Here is a 22,918-nt window from a genome sequence, read left to right on the forward strand (position 1 = left end):
ATAATGAAGTTCAAACTATGTTTGGTGTTTCACTGAGCTTTAATATTTTTCTTTGGAAAAGAAAATTTTAATTTTTTATCTAATCACTAAGCATTACAGGCTGAATTGACACTAAAATTTTTAATCATACCATCTGTATGCTTGGGGAGAGCAGAAGAGATCTGATGTTCTAACAGAATACTAAAGCATAGAAATGACACTATCAAATCTTGTACATCCTGACACTCCAAATCAAAAATGAACTCCCAATGAAAACATTTCTAAGACAGGCAGATGACCTCTTGTGCTGCTCCTCTCAGCAGTGTATTCCATAAATCAGTCTTTTCTGGTCTCTCTCCCTCCACCCCCCCCCCCCCAAAAAAAAAGTATTTCTAAGGCAGGGCATGTTCCTCTCAGCGTATCACTCAGAACATACACCCCCTCTCATATACTGAGTATTTGTCATGGTTATGCAGGGATACATACACATTTTTGGCTACTAAAGTCAAGGAATTTAAGAGATGATGACTATATAAATAATTAAGATAGAGAATATGGGTCAGGGTTGAACTATGTGCAGAGAGCTTTGGGAACATAATTAAGGGAGTAATTAAGCTGTCGAATAATTTTTCTACGAGTTGCTCTCTAGTTTTCTATTAGATTGGTAGTTGGTCCTATTAGCCAAATGCTACACATGGGTCATGTTTGGTTATTGACTCCAAAAACCTACCGTATTGTTGGAAACAACTAAGGACATTTGAACATGACCTGGGGTTACTGGATAATGTTAATTACTAATTTTGCTGGGTCATGTTCTCTCCATATTTTTTGTATTCCTCTTTCTTTTGTACTCTTTCACTAACCCTTCAGTTGGGCACTCCAAAGACCACGAAGTCTTGGATGATGGGGCTGGTAGCATATCATTACTGCATAGAATACCACTGAACACTGTACACTTAAAATTATTCAGATGAGGGACTCCCCGGTGGCACAGCGGTTGAGCGCTGGGTTGTGAAGCTGCCCGCAGCCTCTGCAGCGCCGGTTCGATCCCCGGCTGCCAGGCAATGGTTCCACATGGCGCGCAGACCTCTCCTGCCGCCCGCTGCTCCCCTCAGCAGTGTACTTCAGTCCTTTTGCCTGTTCTGTTTCCCGCTATGGCTCTGGTGAATTCTGTCACCCTCCCGCGCTTCTGACTGTACCCAGTGCTTGTATTAATAAATAAATCTTTAAAAAACAAAACAAACAAAAAACAACCATCAAAGTCCTGGTTCAAGATCCCCTAAATTGCAGTGGCTTCTTTAAATAAAAAAAAAATTCAGATGATAAATTTTAAGTTTAGGTGTATTTTATCACAATTAAAAAAACTGGGGCTTTCCCTGTAGCCTAGGGATTAAGTTTCAGCACTATCACTGCTAGCCAGGGAGCTAACCCACACATGGTGTAGCAGACCTCTCCTGTCTTGCCCACTGCTCCCCTTAACAGTGATTTTCAGTAAATCCGCCTGTTCTCCTCCCCTCTCTCTCTTTGGTGAATCTTCTCAACCTGCCCCTGCACCTCTAGCCTACACCCCAGTTCCTCTGGGGGGAAAATGAGCACGTGAGAGGACAGAGTTTTATGCTGAGCAATCTTAAAGCTGACATCATGGAATCAGTACTCTATGAGGATCTAGTAAAAGTTAACATGAAGTTTGAGTTTAAAAAAAAAAAACAAACTAGGGCCTCCCCTGGTGGCGCAGCGGTTGAGCGCTGGGCTGCGAAGCTGCCCGCAGTCTCTGCAGTGCCAGTTCGATCCCCGGCCGCCGGTGAAGGTCCCACATGGCGCACAGACCTCTCCTGCCGCCCACTGCTCCCCTCAGCAGTGTATTTCGTCAGTCTGCCTGTTCTGCTCCCGGCTTTGGCTCTGGTGAATTCTCTCACCCTCACGCGCTTCTGACTGTACCCAGTGCTTATATAAATAAATAAATAAATCTTTAAAAAACAAACAAACAAAACACAAGATGACAGTGAAACCATAATGAGACCACAAAAAGGAAAAACCTGCAAAAAAGATTTCATTTCTAGCTTAGCTAAAAGTAACCCTCCTTTTCTATTCTGCTTTTACTTTCTTATGAAAAGGGGACTACAAGAGTAACAGGTGTCTGCAGCTGTAAAGCCCAGCCAGCACCTCATACCTGATGTCCACTCTAAGCTTAGGGTAATACTGAGACACGTATTTCCTTATGAGACTGTAAGAAGCTTCTTTAGGTTCACAAAGGCGAGTAAAGGCCAGTGGGAGGATATCCTCCAATTTAACTTGTGGTTCTGGATCCACTGAAGAGCTTCTCTTCTGAAATGGAATATCAAAATTACCATTATTGTAGACTACACAATATGTTTTATTCAAAGGCTTTCTGCTCAATTCAAGGAATTTCCTCAGTTCATAGTGAAATCTACTAGAGAAAACTACTTTTGTCCACATTCAAACAAGTCATAGCACAATAGTATAAAGTCTTTTGTGTGGCACTTTAATTGATATGAACTTCAGATTGAGAAGAGCTTTCAAAAAGAGGAAATATTAGATATTTCATTTTATCATTCAAATAAACTATAAATGAAATTATGTATGTTAGAGAGGAATATTATTATTTAAAAAAAAGAAACTGGCTGTGGGTACATTTTTTGGGTCAATACTGGGTTAAAGAGTACTTTTATGCTTCTAGTTTAAAAGATACTTCATAAAAAAGCAGTATGATTCATATAGCTGCCCATAATTCAACATAGGGCAGTTAAACATGGGCTCCTGAGCTGGAGTGCATGTATCTGCATACTTTATTCTACTCACTAGCTGGGTGTTAATGGGCTAATTACTTTTAATCTTTCTAGGCCTAAGTAGGATGACTGTACTTTGCATAGTGCCTGCCACACAGTAAACACTCAATAAACACTGCTATATTCTGTAGCATAATAGTACTGCAGGGCTAAATTTGTATAGACATCTTACCTGTACAGACGTCTTACCTTTCTGTTTCTGGATTTCTGAGGTGTTTTTCTTGATTTCTGAACCACAACAAAACTTCCAGAAGCACCTTTTCCTTTTACCTAAAGTAAATTAAATTAGTTGTAATAATCTGTATTTTAATTGTAAATTATTCTGGTATTTGTATTTATAAATTTATACTGGACTAAACCAATAACAGGGCATGATCATGTAAGAAAGCTAAAATAAAGTGCTACTGAGAAATAAAGAACAACGAAGAGTCAAGAGCTAGCCCAGATACTATTTATAGTAGCACCTAACTAGTCAATATTGGACAAGTCTGTAAACACTCTGAACTTCTGTTTCTCATCTACAAAATTTAGGGAAAATGCAATTATGGTACCATGTTAAAGAGCTCACTGTACAAACTCTCAAAAAAAAAAAACCAAAAACCAAAAAAAACAAGTGGGCCTCCCTGGTGGCACAAGGGGTTAAATACCATACTATGAAGCAATGCAAAGCCTCTGGAGCACGAGTTTGATCCCTGGTCGGCCAGGGAGCAACCCACATGGCGCAGCAGACCTCTCCCGACTCACCTGCTGCTCCCCTCAGCAGTGTATTTCACTCAGTCTGCCTGTTCTGTTCCCCACTCTGTCTGTGGTGAATCCTCTCACGCCCCCCACACCTCTGGCCTGTACCCCAGCGCTTGTATGCATAAATAAATAAATCTTAAAAAAAAAAAAGAGAAAAAAACAAAACAAAACAAACAACCTCTTGGGTAAAATGAGGAGACCTACCACTATCTTGGAGGGACGACTGTTCCTAAGTGAAAAATTGAGAGCCTACTTCATAACTATAGATTATTACTGCATCTGGAAAAGATTAACAATTTTCAGAGATGGCCTATGATGGTATGTATAAATCATACCACATATTTCCAGTTTACAACTTATATTGAATATAAATGGATTCAAAATAACCTGAGTCCTCCACTTTTTAGCTTTACTTACACTTGGGTAATGTAGCAATCAATGCTGAAATGCAGGGCCCTCGCTGGTGGCATAAGGGGTTAAGAGTCAGCTCTACGAAGCTATTAACAGCCACTGCAACTATCAATCCCCAGCCAGGATGCTGACCCACATGGTGCAGCAGACCTCTTCCGTCTTGTCCGCTGCTCCCCTCAGCAGTGTATTTCAGTGGATCCGCCTATTCTGCTCCCCACTATATCTCTGGTGAATCCTCTCACCACCACCCCCGCGCGCACCTCTAGCCTACACCCCAGCACTTACATGCATAGATAAATAAATCTTTAAACAAAAAGCTGAAATGCTTTTAGCCTATTAACTATTGTTTAAGCATTAAACAGTGTTTGCCTATGAGGCAAGAGTAGGTTACAAACTATATTTTCACAAAGAAAATCATGCCAGCTCATAAACCGTGCTCATATATTATGATACAGAATAGGTCTTCAATCAAAGTTTTTTTTTTTTTTTTTTTTAAAGATTTATTTATTATTGGAGAGCCCGGGATGGGCGCAGCCGCCATGGTGGGCCGCTTCTTGGCAGCCTCCAAGCAGGTCTTCCTCCACAGGGATTGAAGGGGCTTTTGTGGGTTCCACCTTGGGAATCCACTCGTGACAGAGAAGCCAGCGACAGACAAGCTTGCAACCACCAGATGTGAATCGCGGCAGAATGGCCCATAAGAGGCTGACTCAGAGATTAAACAGTATAAGCGGCGCTAAAAGCAGACACTTAGGAGCCTGCCAGGAGAATTCTGGCTCTGCCACTTACTAGAGGAAAGAAATGACGTATTAAAAACAAATACTATCATTAAAAAAAGTTAATAGGGAGGAAAAGCGGCAGGTCCCAGTGAGAACTGGGACACGGAAGATAAACGGACGACTCCAGCAAACTGCCCGAAGAAGAAAGTTGCCATAAAAGAGGACGAGAAGGGAGGGAAGCGCAGAACCCTGCTCCTCTCCCCCGCCCACAGAGGCAGCACTCTCCGACCGGCAGAGAGGAGGAAAACAACAAACCAAAACAGCCAACAAGAACAAAGGACGCAGCAAGCGGGTCTGTGAGTGGAAAGGAACTATTGCAGCCACCACACCCCATGAACGGGAGCTGTGGAGAACCCTGCAGGATCCGCCGCGGAGGTGAGCTCCAGGTGCCATTAAAGAGAGCCCCACCCCCCAGGAGGAGACCAGCACCAGCACACAGCCCCGGCCGCCCGGTAAGCTTCCGCGGAAAGCAGTGCTCGGATTGCAGCTGCCCAGGTCCCCGCGCCTGCGACCTAGGCTTGCGGGGAGACGGCGGAGGCCCTCCCTGAGTGAGCAGGAACAAGGCGCCCAGGCAGGGGAGCGGGATTCAAAAGGCGCCATTCCCGCGCCACTGATCTGGGCTACAGCCCGTGTCCTGGAACTGAGGGCTTTGGAACTGAGACCCAGGGCACGAAATTAGGGGCGTGGGTTCCCCACGACGGTGGGGCACAAGGCAGACACAGCACCCCAAAGCCGTTGAGGTGTACCCTACCATCCCCGCTCTGCTCCCTGTCCCACGGGGTGGAAAATCAGCTCCCCAAGGGCTCTAGGAGAGATCTCTGGCGCCACCTAGCGACTTGAAGCCAGCAGAGGCTCCTGAAGGAGCTAGTGGCCAGCTGGGGAGTTAGCCCACACCGGGCCCCTTCCGAACAAGTAGTCTGAGCCCACAGGGAGAGCGAGCACCCACAGCCGGGGCAGACCAGGCGCGCAGAAGAGTATGCCTGAGACCAGACGCGCAGGGAGTGTGTCCCACATCACCATTTTAGAACAGGGACATTTCTTCAGTAAAGACTACCTGCAGAAGGCCTCCTCAGGAGCCAGAGGTGAGCGGGGGAAGTTCACCCACGCCAGACCCCCTCTGGCCTGCAGTCCAAGCCCAGAGGGGAGCAGGAACCCACCGCCGGGGCAGACCAGGCGCACAGGGGAGTGTGTCCCCACATCGGCATTTTAGAACAGGGACCTTTCTCCAGTAAAGACTGCTTGAAACTGACAGATGACTCCTGGAGGAACCAGAGGGGAACAGAGAAGCCCACCCAAGATGCCGGCCAGTCCCAACAACACAGTGTCCCAACGCATACGGCAAATTAGAAAACAGACAGTAGGGAGGAGAAGAACCACACGCAACCTAGCAACTCTCCAGAGAAAAAGCACACCACAAAAAGAAAGCCAGCCCCCAGATTGCAAAGACAATAACTTGGAAGAATTTCTGAGCCTTCCAGAAAGAGAATTTAAAATTGCCGTGATTAAAAAACTGACAGAAGTCATAAAGGAAAACAATGATAAGGGAAAAATAATCAACGATCAGAAGAATGCAACTGAGTCCCTAGAGAGGGAAAACAATGGTCAGAAGAAAGAAATTGAGTCCCTAAAGAGGGAAGTAAAAGAAATGCAGGAGATCAAAGAATTAATGGAAGAACTAAAGAATTCTGGGAAAAGCAATGAAAGCAGAATAGATGAAATGGAAGAACGAATAAGTAATCTTGAAGACACAGAAATAAAAAGAACCAAAACAGAAAAGGAAAGAGAAGTACGAAGGAAAAAGAACGAAGAAAGACTTCGGGAACTATCTGACTCCATGAGGAAAGGAAATATAAGAGTTATAGGAATACCAGAAGGAGAGGAGAGAGATGTAGGAACAGAGAAAATATTCAAAGAGATAATTGAAGAGAACTTCCCAAATGTGAAGAAGGAGCTGAAAATTGATATACAAGAAGCAAGAAGAACACCAAACTTCCACGACGAAAGGAAAAATACAGCAAGACACATAATAGTAAAGCTCCCAAGAATCCAGGACAAGGAAAAAATAATGAAGCTGGCAAGAGGGAAGAAACAGATAACATTCAAAGGAAAACCAATCAGGCTGACATCAGACTTCTCCGAAGAAACACTACGGGCAAGGAGAGAGTGGAGGGACATAGTCAACAGACTCCAAGAAAACAGATGCCAACCAAGAATACTCTATCCCGCAAAGCTCTCCTTCATCTTTGAAGAAAGAATATGGACCTTCCCAGACAAACAGAAACTCCGGAATTTCATTGCAACTAAACCCCCACTCCAAAAAATACTACAAGGAGTCCTAAAGCCAGAACCTCAGAGGGACGAATAATAATGAAAGAAGGCCAAAAAAAAAAAAAAAGTTATTAAAAGAATAAATAAATAAAATCAAAGGAAAGACAAGCACAATGGCAAATACAGATGTTAACATATCAATATTAACTCTAAATGTAAATGGACTAAACTCTTCAATAAAAAGACACAGAGTTGCAGCCTGGATTAAGAAACAAAACCCAACCTTTTGCTGTCTCCAGGAAACACATTTAGCTACAAAAGATAAAAATAGGCTCAAAGTTAAAGGATGGAAAACAATCCTACAAGCAAATGGACCAAAAAAGAAAGCAGGAACAGCTATACTTATATCAGATAAAACAGATTTCAAACTCAAAAAGATAAAAAGAGACCCCAATGGTCACTACATTATGATCAAGGGGACAATACTTCAAGAAGAAATAACACTCATTAACATATACTCACCAAACGAAGGAGCACCAAACTATATCAGACAACTGTTGTCCTCTCTGAAAACAGACATCAGAGAAAACACATACGTAGTGGGAGACTTCAACACACCACTATCAACAATGGATAGATCAACAAGACAAAAAATAAGTAAAGAAACCAAAGCTCTAAATAAGGACCTAGAGCAATTGGGCTTAACAGACATCTATAGAACACTAAACCCCAAAAAAACGGAGTACACATTTTTCTCAAGCGCACACGGATCATTCTCCAGGATCGATCACATACTGGGGCACAAGACAAACATCAACAGATACACCACGATTGAAATCATATCAACCATCTTTTCTGACCATGAAGGCATCAAACTAGAAATAAACCATAAAAAGAAGGCAAGGAACTTTCCTACCTCATGGAGATTAAAAACCACACTACTGGAAGACCACTGGACTAATGAGGAGATCAAAGAAGAAATTAAAAAATTTTTTGAATTGAACGACAAGGAGGACACCAATATCCTAAATGTATGGGATGCAGCAAAAGCAGTAATAAGAGGAAAATATATAGCAATAGAAGCTCACATCAAGAAACAAGAAAGAACGCAAAGAAACAACCTAATCTCGAAGCTCAAAGATCTAGAAAAAGAACAACAAAAAAACCCCAAAACCAGTAGAAGAAAAGAAATAATAAAAACCAAAGCAGAAATAAATGAAATTGAAACTAAAAAAACAATCCAAAAGATCAATGAAACCAAGAGCTGGTTCTTTGAAAAAATCAATAAAATAGACAAACCCCTAGCCAGGCTCACAAAGGAAAAAAGGGAGAAAGCACAAATAAACAGGATCATCAATGAAAGAGGAGAAATCACAACGGACACAGCAGAAATCAAAAGAATAATCAGTAACTACTATGAACAGTTATATGGAAACAAGTTTAACAATCTAGAGGAGATGGACAAATTCCTACAACTCTACAATCACCCAAAGCTAGATAAAGAAGAAATAGAACACCTAAACAGACCAATTACAATTAGCGAAATTGAAATGGTAATCAAAAACCTCCCCAAAAACAAAAGCCCAGGACCTGATGGATTTACAAATGAATTCTACCAAACATTCAGAGACGAATTAATGCCTATCCTTCACAAACTCTTCCAAAAAATTGAGAAGGAAGGGACAATACCAAACACGTTTTATGAAGCCAACATTACACTAATACCAAAACCGAACAAGGACAACACAAAAAAGGAAAACTACAGGCCAATCTCCCTAATGAACACTGATGCAAAAATCCTCAATAAAATTTTAGCTATCAGAATCCAACAATGTATCCATAAGATAATTCACCACGACAAGTTGGATTCATTCCAGGGGCACAAGGATGGTTTAACATCCGAAAATCAATCAACGTTATCCAACACATCAACAAAAAGAAATATAAAAACCATATGATAATATCAATAGATGCTGAGAAAGCTTTCGACAAAGTGCAACACCCATTCATGATAAAAGCCCTTGAAATTTTTGGGATACAAGGAACATACCTCAACATCATAAAGGCCATCTATGACAAGCCAACAGCCAGTATCATTCTCAATGGTGAAAAGCTGAAAGCAATTCCATTAAGATCTGGAACAAGACAAGGATGTCCACTCTCACCATTGCTTTTCAATATAATACTGGAAGTCCTAGCCAGGGCAATAAGACAAGAGAAAGACATCCAAGGAATCCAAATAGGAAAAGAAGAAGTCAAACTATCATTATTTGCAGACGATATGATATTATACATAGAGAACCCCAAAAACTCCACAGAAAAGCTAATTCAACTCATCAATCAGTTCAGTAAAGTGGCAGGATACAAAATCAACACGCAAAAGTCAGTAGCCTTCCTATACACAAACAATAAATCTGAAGAAGAAGAAATCAAAAAGACCATCCCTTTTGTTATTGAAACAAAAAAAATGAAATATTTGGGAATAAATCTAACAAAAGAGGTAAAGGACCTATACAAAGAAAACTATAAAACACTGTTAAAAGAAATAGAAGAAGACACAAAGAAATGGAGAGACATCCCCTGCTCATGGATTGGAAGAATAAACATTATTAAAATGGCCATACTTCCAAAAGCAATATACAGATTCAATGCTATTCCAATCAAAATTTCAATGTCATTCTTCAAAGAAATAGAACAATTATTGATGAAATTCATATGGAATCACAAAAAACCCCGAATAGCCAAAGCTCTCCTGAAAAAAAAAGAAGGGAATGGAGGCATCACACTCCCAGACTTCAAACTATACTACAAAGCCATAATCATCAAAACTGCATGGTATTGGAACAAGAACAGACATACAGACCAATGGAATCGAATAGAAAATCCAGAAATAAACCCACAGATTTATGGTCAACTAATCTTTGACAAAGGAGCAAAGAATATGCATTGGAGCAAAGAAAGTTTGTTTAATAAATGGTGCTGGGAAAACTGGGTCGCTACATGCAAAAGAATGAAGCTTGACCACCACCTCACACCATACACAAAAATCAACTCAAAATGGATTAACGAACTAGACATAAGACCTGAAACCATAAAATATATAGAAGGAAATATAGGCGAAACACTACGTGATTTGCACATCAAAGACATCTTTACAGACACATCACCCAAAGCAGTGATAGTGAAGGCAAAGATAAACAGCTGGGACTACATCAAATTAAAGAGCTTTTGCACAGCAAAAGAGACAATAACAAAAACAAAGAGAGACCCCACCAACTGGGAGAACATTTTTGCACCCAACACTAATGATAAAGGACTGATCACAAAAATCTGCAAAGAGCTGATGAGACTCAACAACAACAAAGAAAATAATCCAGTCAAAAAATGGGCAGAAGAGCTAAAAAGAAACTTCTCTGAAGAGGAAATGCAAATGGCCAACAGGCATATGAAAAAATGTTCAACATCACTTGCCATCAGGGAAATGCAAATCAAAACTACCATGAGATACCATCTTACACCAGTGAGAATGGCACATATTAAAAAAACTAGCAACAACAAATGCTGGCGAGGGTGTGGAGAAAAAGGAACTCTTCTGCACTGCTGGTGGGAGTGCAAACTGGTCCAACCACTGTGGAAAGCTGTGTGGAGATTTCTGGACCTACTAAACATAGAGCTTCCATATGATCCAGCAATTCCACTCCTAGGTATTTACCCAAAGGACACAGAAACATCAATTCCAAAGAACACCTGCACCCCTATGTTTATAGCAGCACTGTTTACAATAGCTAAGCTTTGGAAACAACCCAAATGCCCAAAAATAGATGACTGGATCAAGAAGATGTGGTACATATATACCATGGAATATTACTCAGCATTCAAAAAAGATAAACACATGCAATTTGCAGCAACATGGATGGCGCTGGAAGGGATCATGCTCAGCGAAATAAGCCAAAAAGATAAAGAAAAATACCGGATGGTCTCACTCATAGCAGGAATCTAGAAAACTTAAATAAGGGACCAGGAAAATGAATAACTATAAGAAAGTGAAAATCAAAATCAACAAAAAACTATGAACCAGAGACACTTTTAGGGGGGCGGGGGCGGGAGGGGAGGGATTGGGGTCAGAATGGGGGGGCTGCAATTGTATGGGGAATATAACAATAAAATTTATAAAAAAAAAATAAAGATTTATTTATTTATGCATATAAGAACTGGGGTACAGGCCAGGGGTGTGGTGGGGGGGGGGTGAGAGGATTCACCAGAAACAGAGTGGGGAGCTGAACAGCAAATCTACTGGAATACAGGCTGAGGAGAGCAGCGGGCAAGTCAGGAGAGGTCTGCTGCGCCATGTGGGTGACCTCCCTGGCTGGGGATCGAACTTCTGTTGCAGTGGCTGCAGATAGCTTCACAGTGCTGTGCTTTTAACCCCTTGCGCCACCATGGAGGCTCCAAAGAGTATTTTATTTATTTATTTAAAAGATTTATTCACCTATGCATACAAGAGCTGGGGGTACAGGCCAGAGATGGGGGTTGGGGTGAGAGGATTCACCAGCGAAAGAGTGGAGAACAGAACAGGCAGACTGATGAAATACACTGCTGAGGTGAGCAGCGGGCGTCTGCCACGGCACGTGGGCTGCTCCCTGGCCAGCCAAGGATCAAACTTGTGTTGCACAGGCTACAGATTGCTTCATAGTGTGGTGCTTAACCCCTTGCGCCACCAGGGAGGCCCCCCAAAGATTATTTTAAAGGTCATTTAAATATCAGTTTCACAACATTTTGAGAAAGCTAGAATGTACAGCCGCAATCTGTTTTACTCAATGATGGACCTCCCCACCCCCACCCCTCAGCATTGTGCATACATGAAATACTCAATATATGTGACTGAAATACTATTACAAGACTCTAAGCAGTTTAAATGCCCAGTGGCACAGATTCTGTATTAACTACTGTGCAGAAAGATATAAAAGCAACAGGACTGTGGGAATGCAGAAAATGAGGCCCATCCTTAACACTACCTTGAGAGGCTGGTAGTTATTTCATACCTCTGAATCTCTGAAGAGGGTCAGATAAGATAAAGGTCATTCCAGCTTTAGATTTCTATGCTTATAAGCAATGTTTTGAATTACTATGCAAAGTAACATGGATTTATGCCTGAAATCAATATGGATTCTAGTACTAGTTTCGATTTACTAAACTTCTCTGAGACTTCTAAGAGGCTTTAATAGTTTTAGATAGCATTAAGTTAAGGTGAATCAATTTGCAAAGCTAGTTTAATATGGTAATGCATCTAGTGATGTAAGTTACAGTTTAAAACGAACAAGACGGTCTCCCCTGGTGGTACAGCGACTGAGCGCTGGGCTGCAAAGCTGCCCACAGCCTCTGTAGCGCCAGTTCCATCCCCGGCCACCAGCGACAGTACCAGATGGTGTGACAGACTTCTCCTGTCTCGCCCGCTGCTCCCCTCAGCAGTGTATTTCGTCAGTCTGCCTATTCTGTTCCCCGCTCTGGCTCTGCTGAATTCTCTCACCCTCCCACGCTTCTGACTGTACCCAGTGCTGTATAAATAAATAAATAAATCTTAAAAAAAAAAAAAAAAAACAAAACTAATAAGAGCCATTCTCTTTTGTGCTACTGCAAAAATAGAATCCCTTAGCCCCACTCATCTTTAGCACTACATGAGCTGAAGTACAAACAGTCACCAAAGAAAATCCAACTAAAAGTACGGTAATGGGCCTCTCTGGTGGCGCAAGGAGTTAAGACTCAACCTATGAAGCTGTCCTCAGCCACCGCAGCATGAGTTCGATCCCCGGCCAGGAAGCTACCCACATGGCATAGCAGACCTCTCCTGACTAACCTGCTGCTCCCCTCAGCAGTGTATTTTAATCAATCTGCCTGTTCTGCTCCCCACTCTTTTTTTTTTTTTTAAAATGTCTGGGAGGTTTTTTTTTTAAAGATTTATTTATTTATACAAGCACTGGGTACAAGTCAGAAGTGCGGGAGGGTGAGAGAATTCACCAGAGGCAGAGCAGGGAGCAGAGCAGACAGAAGGACCGAAGTACACTGCTGAGGGGAGGAGCGGGAGGCAGGAGAGGTCTGCGCGCCATGTGGCACCCTCCTCCGGTGGCCGGGGAGCAGCTGGGGATCGAACCGGCGCTGCAGAGGCTGCAGGCAGCTTCGCAACCCAGAGCTCAACCGCTGTGCCACCGGGAAGGCCCCCCTCACTCTATCTCTGGTGAATCCTCTCACCCCCCACCCCCCGCACCTCTGGACATACCCAGTTCTTGTATGCTCCACCAGGGAGGCCCCAAAGATTTATTTATTTAAATCTTAAAAAAGTACAATAAGCTAGGAAAAAATTGCACTCTCTATTCTGTTTCATCCACTCTCTAGAATCGTTAATTATAAAGGAAACTGGCATCAATGATTCTGAAACCTAGCCTCAGAACATAAACTAGGCTAAGCTTAAGAATTTCATCATTATTTTAACTTATTTTTAACTAAAGACACAAAAAGTCTAAATGTTACTAAATATAGACTTACTTAGCTATACCTATCAGCTACATATGCACATACAGCTAACATATGTTGAATACCTGTCTGATGACACCTCTATTTAATTCTCTCTTCAGTGCTTGTTTGAGGAGGTAGCCCCTCCTCTCCAGCTCCAGAGAAGGGTACTTGTGGATGATGTATTTTCGAATGGCAACCACTGATGCACCACTCTTCTGGAAGCATGCCTGGAAAGTAATCAAACCATACATGCTACTTTGTATTAGCTGGCTTTCATTAGACAATCAGACATGTTTTCAAAACACGTTATAAAATTATTTTGGAATGGGAAGCGATAATGGATTATAAAATAGCGGGAAAAACAAAACTATTTCAGGACAATGTTTTCATCATGGCTGCGAAGAAATACAATTTTTCTGCAGTAATAGTTTAAAAATTGGTCAATGCTCCAAAAGAGAAGACACAACATGTGAACAACATCCCATATGTTAATTAAGACCTTCTTTCCATTTTAATTCTATTCTGTATCTGAAGACAAATCTTTAGCATTAAAATGCTAAAGCACTTTTCTTACTCGGAGCAGAGATCTGCTCTGCTTTATGGCACACCAGGGCCAATATTTCTTTACAGATTTTATGTGAATTATAGCAAAGAACTTAAGTAAATGACATAAAACTGGGTTTACAGATGAGAAAGGCTTAACAGGAGTTTTGGGTAACACTGAGGGAATTCTGCGATTTCAAGTGCTTCTTCCACTTCCATCCTATTTATCCACATTCTGGTAGTCTAATGCCCATGAATGACTTAAGTAGGTCACTATGTCACAAAGAAACTTCTTTTTTTAATGCTCTGCATTTCAAAGCATATGTAAGTGGCATCTATTATTTATCTAATGAACCATTTATCTACCACCATTTTGGTATTTTCTATAAACTGAACGTAGCACTTAACTCTCACTGGGAAAAGATTTAGGTGAATGTTATTTTATATATATTGACAATGAAAACAAATAACTCATTACAGAGGGGCCAGAAAACACTGTATAACATAAAACAAGCTGCATTAATACGGGTCATCCACTTAAAATAAATGGTCTAACCAATTATGACCTACTGAAGTTTACGCCTGATCTTATAAATAAAACACAAAGCAAAGAAAATCAAACAAAAGAACTCTTGTTGAAAACAATCCCTTGTACCACCAAACTGACAATGAAGATGAAAACTGACATCTAGACTCTTGCTTGATACAGAACATGGTTATCAGCACCCTGAAATGACGTTTGTTACACTGCATGGAATGTGCATGGCAGATATGTCACTTGTACAAATATGCACATATTTGAATAATTCTTTAGGCCTAATTAATACTGTCCTAATTTTTTTTTTGCCATTTTAAAATTTAGTCCCTTCTCCATTTTCACTGTAACCCAGTCACAAGGTAAAAATTCAAAGGAAGGCTACACAAGAAAAAGAAATCTCCTTAGCTACTGAGTTCAAAAAAGTTTTCTTAACACAGTGAGAGTGCGCATGCAGGAGTGCAGGGCATGGTCTGCTCTTCCAGTTTGTGGGTCAGTGCTGTCTCCTCAGACTCGGAGAATGATCACCAGGTTGGTCCTCTGTAAGTAAGTATATAAAATTAAATTTATATAACCCTTGGCCATACTGATCTGTATCTCCTTCTCCCAATTTCTGATCCAGAACCTAGTGACAAGATCCCTGAAAAGAGGAACTCCATGGCTTTTAACTCCTCTGACCATGTGATCACCGGAAATACTGCAAAATTAACCAGAAACATTTACACAAAAAAGGCAAGGTCAGGTTAGACTATAACTTAAAAAGTTAAAACAAGAAAACTATACCTGATGATCACATGTGCTAATGAATACCAACAGATTTAGAACTAAATGAGGAGGATAATTTTTCTAACTATCTTGGAATGGATAGGTAGGTGATGAAGCTAAGTAGTGAGGTTTATAAAGAGTTTTTAGAGGCCAGGTGTGAAAGATAACCACTATCAATGTAGACACTCAGCTTTGAAGAAAAACCAGAACACCATTTTTTCTTTTTTTAAATAAAAATTCTCCACTCTATTCAGTTACCCTGAGTCAAAATTATAGAGTTCATAAAAACAAGGATCCTGTTCATCTTATTCTGAAATGTATTATTAGTAGGGTCATCTGACACAGAGAAGTTAGTACTTAAGTGTTTGTTGAATGAATTAGCACTTTCAGTCATCAAACAAAAATTACACTTAAAGCAATAAACTGAGTTTAAAAAAAAAATCGAAAGATAATTTACAAATACTGCTATAGTAAATTAAAAATAAAAAACAAAAACAAAACAATGTTCACCAAAACTTCACAATGGCTTTCTTCTTATTTAAATCTCTTTTAGCAAGCAGAGCAAGATTTCTGATGTCTGGACAGAGGTAAGCCATTTTCAAATAAGCGAAAGATGAACACAACAAATCCAAGATGAATCACTTTAAATAAAAACTTGCCTTAATGGCCTCAGTTAGGATTGCATCCATCTTGGGACGTGGGGAAGAAGCCATCGGTGTTTGTTTCTGGGCCCTGGCTAGCTGGCTGGCAGAAAGAGTAGCCCAGGAAGGTATTGTTTTTTTCACTTTCTTCTCCTTCTCTTTAGACTGATCTTTCTCACTTTAAAACAAAGAATTATTATTATGCAAGACAATCTCTCCCAAAAAGGTATAAAGTTAGAAATAGGAAAAGACTGGGAAGGGATAAAAATTAGTGTTTTGATTTCTTTATATGCTTAAGCGGTATGTGAAATAAGCAAACTTTTACACAATAAGACATTCTGAAAAAAATGGGTGCTGAAAATAAGCCAAAAAGGTATATTCTCTTTGGAGCAGAAGAGTCATGTAAATTAACATTGATATGAAGGCCTAGTATATAAAAGAAATAAGAAATTTAAAATGCATTCTAGTAACAACCACACAAAAGCAATTTGGAACCACAGAGAGAACTTAAAGTCTGAAGTCAGAAAACCTGGATTTGAATTTTAGCTCAAACTAGCTACATGACCTAAGCAAGTGACCTGCTCAATCTCTTCAACTGTAAAGTAATGCCAACTACAGTTACATCTATTTGGTCATATTAAAAGTAATATGCCAAAAAACTTCACAAGGTTATTGTAAGAATCGTAAGATTTTTATTAAAGCAATGTTGTGAGTCATAAAGCATTATGCAATTTTAATCTAATACCAATTAAGAATGGAATGACTACAACTGTCTTGCAAAAAAATTTTTAATTAAAAAAGAATTACCACTATATTGTACAACTATGTACAAATTTTATTTTCTGATTTTTAAATTCACCCTGCAATTGAATACTTCATCAAATATATATAGTTTTAGGTCACTCAAGTAATGGCTTGGTCAAGACTGGTGTTTTTTAACATAAGCATGTAAAAATAACTCACTCCTGGCACAGAGGTATGAATTAAATGGTGAAGGTCAGATTTTCATAGTTATGTTTCATTTCTTATTGAAGTGTTGTCAATGTTTAAAATATCAGATACTCCCAAAATGAATTCTAAGCACAAACACACATCACAAAGTTGAAAGGAGTGAATTCTGGATCATTCAAACCATTGTTCTGCTGACTGCAACACACTGTGACAGGTCACGGAGATACACTGCAACTGATCTCGGGTGATTCTAGAAAGTGAATCTTGTAAGTAGTTCATATGGCGCATAAACCACAGTTATGACACTTGAAAGCAATCTGATCTAGAATCCATTTCTATAGTCTCTGATTATGAGTAGTAGGAAGACATAACTTCTTACTCCTTTTTGGTTTCCTCAGAAGACTTGTTTTCTTCCTTCTCTTCACTCTCAGGTTCCCCCTTTGGCTGCTCTGTCTCACTAGATGTAGCAGGTGGGGTTTCATTCTCTTGCTCTTCTACGGTGGAAACAGATTCCTCTGAACTTATATCTGGTTCTAAAAAGTCAGGTAAGCAGAATTGCACCAAGTAGATACATTAGAGCCTAAGCCAATAAAAGGGTCAAAGTTTATCTTATTAAACAGAGAAGCCAAATGTCCAATTAGCATATGAATTCTAAGATAAACAACAAATAACTGAATACTTCCCCCCCCCCATGTCACTCAAGTTACCCATACTGGCTGTTTATCCAGATCATAATATATGAAAAGGTGGACCAGGACAGTACATAGAAAATGAAACTCACTTTACTCCAAATCAGTTATCTTGACTGTTCTTCTCAACATGATTAACGATGAGACTTACAACTAAGAAATTGGTCATTTTATAATTTGACAGAAAAATCTTAGTAATGGAATAAGTAACAGAAAATTAGCAAATGAAGCAAATGAAATGACTGAGGCCAAAGTAGAATTATGAGAGTGAAACTACCTGGGTTTGTGACCTTTACATAAAATGAAAATTAGAAAAAGTCACTTTCTTCTTATAACCTAATCACATGATTATAAATGCTGAAAGAATTTCTAGCTTCTCAACAAATTAAAATTCTAAACCATAATAGATCTCATATTGGTCAACGATCATTTGCAAATCTCATCCTGAATTATGCTCTTCAACCAGACGGCAGATAGGCTGAAAAATCCTCCCTCCTATGTTCAGTCAAAAATAGAGCATCGAGAGTCAGATACACCTGGATTCAAGTTCAGTCTTTGTAACTTCCTAGTGTGGTATCTTAAGGGAAGTTCTTTGACATGTCCAAGTCTCAGCAACCTTACCTCACAGAGGCATTACAAGAATTATCTAAAGTGCTTTCGGAGAAGCCTATGGACCAGCATTTGTCCCAGGTGGGTGTTTTCCATCTCCTTCAGCCTCCTGCTGCTTCCAGGACTGTTTTGTAAAGTATTAAATCAGAACTTCTGTCTAACAGTGATATCTGAGGATACAGACAACTGTAAAATGTGTTTTTATCATGATGTATCCTTTACTGGCCCTCAATCCTAATGATCTGACCTAACTGGCTGCACCACGGGTAACAATTTTCTATCAGTTCGTCACAATTTTATTTATTCACTGTCTTGTTCTAAAAAAAAAAAAAAAAAACGGGGTGGGGCATTAAAAAGGACAAAAAGCTAAGAACCATTACTTGGTTTTACTGTAATAGTAAAGCTACAAACTCAACTTCCTATTATTTTCTCTTCTTTAATAATTATTGCTTAATTGTTTATGGCTTAAATAAAGGTTCAATCACTCAACAGATCTCAACAGATACTGAGTATGCAGTATGTATAAACCATTTTTTTTGACTCATTAAACTACTGAATCTGCCACTGTGTTAAATGCAGGACTCACAATATTTAAAATAAGTCTAATTATTTCCATGTACAAAATACCATAATTCAATACATGGACTAGTAAACAAACATACAGCTTATGAAGTGTCTTATAAATTCGTGGCTTACCCCTGAACCCCCTGGCATGCATTCTCAAAACTAGTATTAGTGACGACTTTGTGGCTTTAGCCAGTTATCAAACAAAAGTAATAAAGGTGAGCCACCGAGTGGCTTTCTCTCAGTGTTGGATAAAATGACTATTTTCAACTCATCAGCCGCTATTTTTTTTTAAAAATATTCTGATCCTCATGGCTGCTGATTGCCTTAGACCAGAATGCCCAAATATTCATCTGAAGATTCTTAGACAAAACCCAGGCTGAGCTGGAAAAGAGCACAGCCTGGTGCATCCAAGGAATAAAGGCAGCAAAGGCTGGTCAGTAAATGTTTGGTCCTAGCAGCCATGGAGAATAAGAGTACCACATGTACACCCTTGGCAAACTTGAGATAAAAAGTAACAGAGAAAAGGAAAAGCATGGGTGGGGGTGGGGGGGTCAAAAGAAGAAAACAAGGAAAAGAAGGGGTGGTTAGAGACGCCATAGAAGAGCATCAGTACTCCAGGTGGGGGTCTACATTTCTCTCCACTCATATGTTCCCACCTCTGTCTGGACAATCTTCTCTCCACTGCACCAAGTTATAAACCCATGTTTTGATTGCTCATTTGCTCTGTTAAGGTCTAATGACTCTGGGTGAGATTTCCCCTTGCACCTGAGCTATGCCAAAGGCCCAAATCCTCCATTCTCCCAGTCTTTATCCCCATAACATTTGTATGCCCACAGTTACTTTGAGATCTTTCCTGTTGTCTCCAACTATTTTTCTCTTTTTAACTCCAAGAGCATGAGATGCTTACCTTCCAAAAGTTCTTTAGGGTCAATATTAAATTGCTACCATGCCCACATTGTCCGGAAAGGACATACCAACAGGTACCACCTCTCTCTTTAAATGTTCCCCTAAAACACTCAGCCATGAAATATTCAAGAGAATTTACAGGACAGTCCACATTTGAGTAAAAACTTTTGCCATTTTGAGTTGTGCCACTACTTTACTTTACCTGGTTTTTCTTCCTCCCCTTCAGCAAGCTTGCTTTTGGGAGGAGTTTCCCGGGTTGAATTCACTGCTCGACGAATCGGCATGGTGCTATCGTCTACCTTCTAAGAAAAGAGATGGCTATAATCACATGTGTGAAAAATTCCCTTTTCTCTCTTTTTCAAGGGGCTTAACTGGGTGTCAGGAGATGTAGGAGAATTCATCAAGCTGACTCCAAGATCTGATCTAAATTACTTTTAACAATTTTTTTGAAGTGAAATAGGTTTTTAAGAAGTACTTTTCAAAATATTTTATTTTAGCTAGAAATTCAAATGGGAACAAATAATTATACTTGATTTGGAATAAATTTAGAAGGTCTTCTAAGGAATTTGAGGGGAAAGGGAAGACAAAAAGAACTTTGCATTTGATTTTTTCAGAATCACAACCCAGATTCCCCGAAGTAGGGAAAGGAACATGTACCAAGAAGAACCCAGAAGGGCCTGAGGTCAGGGACTGATCCAAGAGTGAGCTTCCAAGAATATGTCAGCCCCTACCTCACCTAACTTGTCCGCGTGGATCAGCTGAGCTCCTACTATAAGTGGGAGTGCCTTAGGATGGACGAGTTCACCTTGAGACGTATCAGTCGCCATTTAAAATAATTTCTAGGCCCGAGTACAGGTTACACTCTGAAGCCTCTGCTGTTTACCACAAGGATTTTTCCTAATGGTTTCAGTGTGGTGAAGAGTCAACCTAAAGCACAGAAAAGACCTGGTGTGAAGATTAACAAACAAAACTAAACTAAAACGTCTAAGTTTCATATACATCCAAAGGGAAAAATATTTAACTATAAAGCTTATAGTTAAGTAACGGATAACTTGGTCAGTTATCATTCAGAAAGACAAAATCACTGTCAAAATAAGGACTGTGACAAGCAGCGACAAATGCACAAGCTGCAGCGGCTGTAGCCCCTTCCACATGAGCAAAGGCAACAAGGACAAGAAAGCTTGCAAGGAACCTAATCCCGCCCCTCCTGCTAGCATGAGGAACCGGAAAAGGACAGAATAGGGAGAGAAGGAACAGCTTAGTCCAATGTTTACTCAAGATCAATTTACTAAAGAGAGAAGGTTTTTGTTACTGTTCTCAAAGGAATCAGGAAAATTAAACACAACCTCAACTCCACTGCCATTCGAGAATACAAGGACAAAAACCCCCAAAGAACATGGCATTCTAAGAGCCTCCAGACCCAGAGAGGCAAAGCTAGACCATTCCAGGAGAACAGAAGTCTGCTTCCTAAGACTCATTCGTTAGATTTTCATGTAAGCAAACTAGCACAGAACAAAGGACATAAATATTCAAGGGTAAAATCCAGTCACTCAAATTGCCTGATAATATTCCCTGTTCTCCCTAAAAATCTCATGTGGGACTCAGTGACATTTTATAATAAAAATCCCTCAATGCAAGAAAATGATCGGTTGCTAACAAACATTAACGAAGAGTTGAGGAATGGCACATTAGTCTTTCACCTTGTACTTTAAGCTCTGACCCTGTCAAGGAATTTAAAAGCTTTCACCTTGTCAGGTAATAGTCCCAAGCTGCAACAACTGGGAAAAATCCAGACATTCACAGGGAAAATCTTTTTATGGGAACACCAACAGCAATGTCAAGATTTGGGAATTGTCAAGTTGCAAGAAAAGGCAACTGCAAGAATTTGAGAGAGTGCAATACAGTAAAACTTACTATCAAGCAAATCAGCAATACCCAGAAATATTTTAAAATTATCATCAACTGTTATAAAAACCACCTAAAATGCTCAAAGAGCGATTCACTTCAAAGAACTGTAAAACACGTAAGTAAAAACCGTTCTTTTCTGAAAAGTGAAAAGAGGGCCAATTTGGATTTTAAATCATTATTTTTAGGTCTGTGAAATCTAAAAGTCTATCCTGGGATAATCTCAACATATAAATCTGCTCATTCATTCAATTAGCACTTTCTTAGTAATATATTTTCTGTAATTAAAAAAATCTACGGCCTCCCTGGTGGTGCAGGCGGTTGTGTGCAGCACTATGAAACTGTCTGCAGCCTCTGCAGTGCCGGTTCGATCCCTGCCAGCCTCAGAGCAACCCACATGGCGAGCAGACCTCTCCTGTCTCGCCCGCTGCTCCCCTCAGCAGTGCATTTCGTCAGTCTGCCTGTTCTGTTCCCAGCTCTGTCTCTGGTGAATCCTCTCACCCTCCCACGTGTCTGGCCTGTACCCCAGCTCTTGTATAAATAAAAAATAAATCTTTAAAGAAAAAAAAAAAACTTCTTTAAAAAAAACTAAGCAAATTTGCTGATATTTTTACATGTGAACATTCCGCAGAAGTTTTTTTTGATCAGGTTTTTTTGTTTTCTAGTTTTTTTTGTAAAGTGAAATTGCTAATTCATCTTTCTTAACCATGATAACACTAGGTAGGCTGAAAACGCTACTTTGAAGTCATAATCCACAAGATTCCCTGGTCATGAGGTATCTTAAGAAAAATATTTTCCCCATTTAAAGAAAACTGAAAAAAGTGTCAACATTTTTCAAGTCAACTCTGTATTCAGTAATTCAAAATTAAAAACAATAAAAAAGGAAGGGCACATGGGCCTCCCTAGTGGTGCAAGAGATTAAGACACAACCCATGAAGCTGTCCCCATCCACTGCAGCATGAGTTTGACCCCAGGCCAGGGAGCAACCCACATGGTGCAGCAGACCTCTCCTGTCTTGCCCGCTGCTCCCCTCAACAGTGTATTTCAGACAGTCTTGTTCTGTTCCCCACTCTGTCTCTGGTGAATCCTCTCACCCCCCATACCTCTGGCCTGTACCCCAGCTCTTGTATGCATAAATAAATCTTTAAAAAATAAATGAAAATAAATAACTAAAAATGGAACAGTTGATGTTATTTGACAACATCTACTAAATTCCATTTAAAAAAAATAAAAAAGGGAAGGGCACAGCACAGAAATCTACTTTTAAAGCCAAAGTGATAAAATGGGCAAAAACTAAAATGAGGGCAACCACAGG

At 40.0% G+C, this 22,918-nt stretch overlaps 1 protein-coding gene across 6 annotated transcripts in view; it reads right to left on the minus strand.

Moving 5' to 3' along the window:
- Positions 1-20,525, minus strand: part of HP1BP3 (heterochromatin protein 1 binding protein 3) — a gene marked incomplete at its 5' end in the record, with an annotated part of 28,325 nt that extends 7,800 nt beyond the window's left edge. Inside the window, 7 exons of one of the 6 annotated variants that reach the window (XM_084243862.1) lie at positions 2,150-2,304; positions 2,976-3,056; positions 13,576-13,719; positions 15,995-16,154; positions 17,307-17,460; positions 19,901-19,997; positions 20,430-20,525. In XM_084243862.1, the coding sequence (XP_084099988.1) occupies positions 2,150-2,304; positions 2,976-3,056; positions 13,576-13,719; positions 15,995-16,154; positions 17,307-17,460; positions 19,901-19,997; positions 20,430-20,525 (887 nt within the window). Of the gene's footprint in view, positions 1-2,149; positions 2,305-2,975; positions 3,057-13,575; positions 13,720-15,994; positions 16,155-17,306; positions 17,461-19,900; positions 20,001-20,429 lie in introns of all 6 variants that reach the window. The other 5 variants (XM_084243866.1, XM_084243865.1, XM_084243864.1 and 2 more) reach the window with 5 other exon arrangements.
- Between the last annotated feature and the right edge of the window lie 2,393 nt (positions 20,526-22,918).

This window comes from Talpa europaea (genome assembly GCF_964194135.1).
Source record: "Talpa europaea genome assembly, chromosome: 9".
Taxonomy (NCBI): domain Eukaryota; kingdom Metazoa; phylum Chordata; class Mammalia; order Eulipotyphla; family Talpidae; genus Talpa; species Talpa europaea.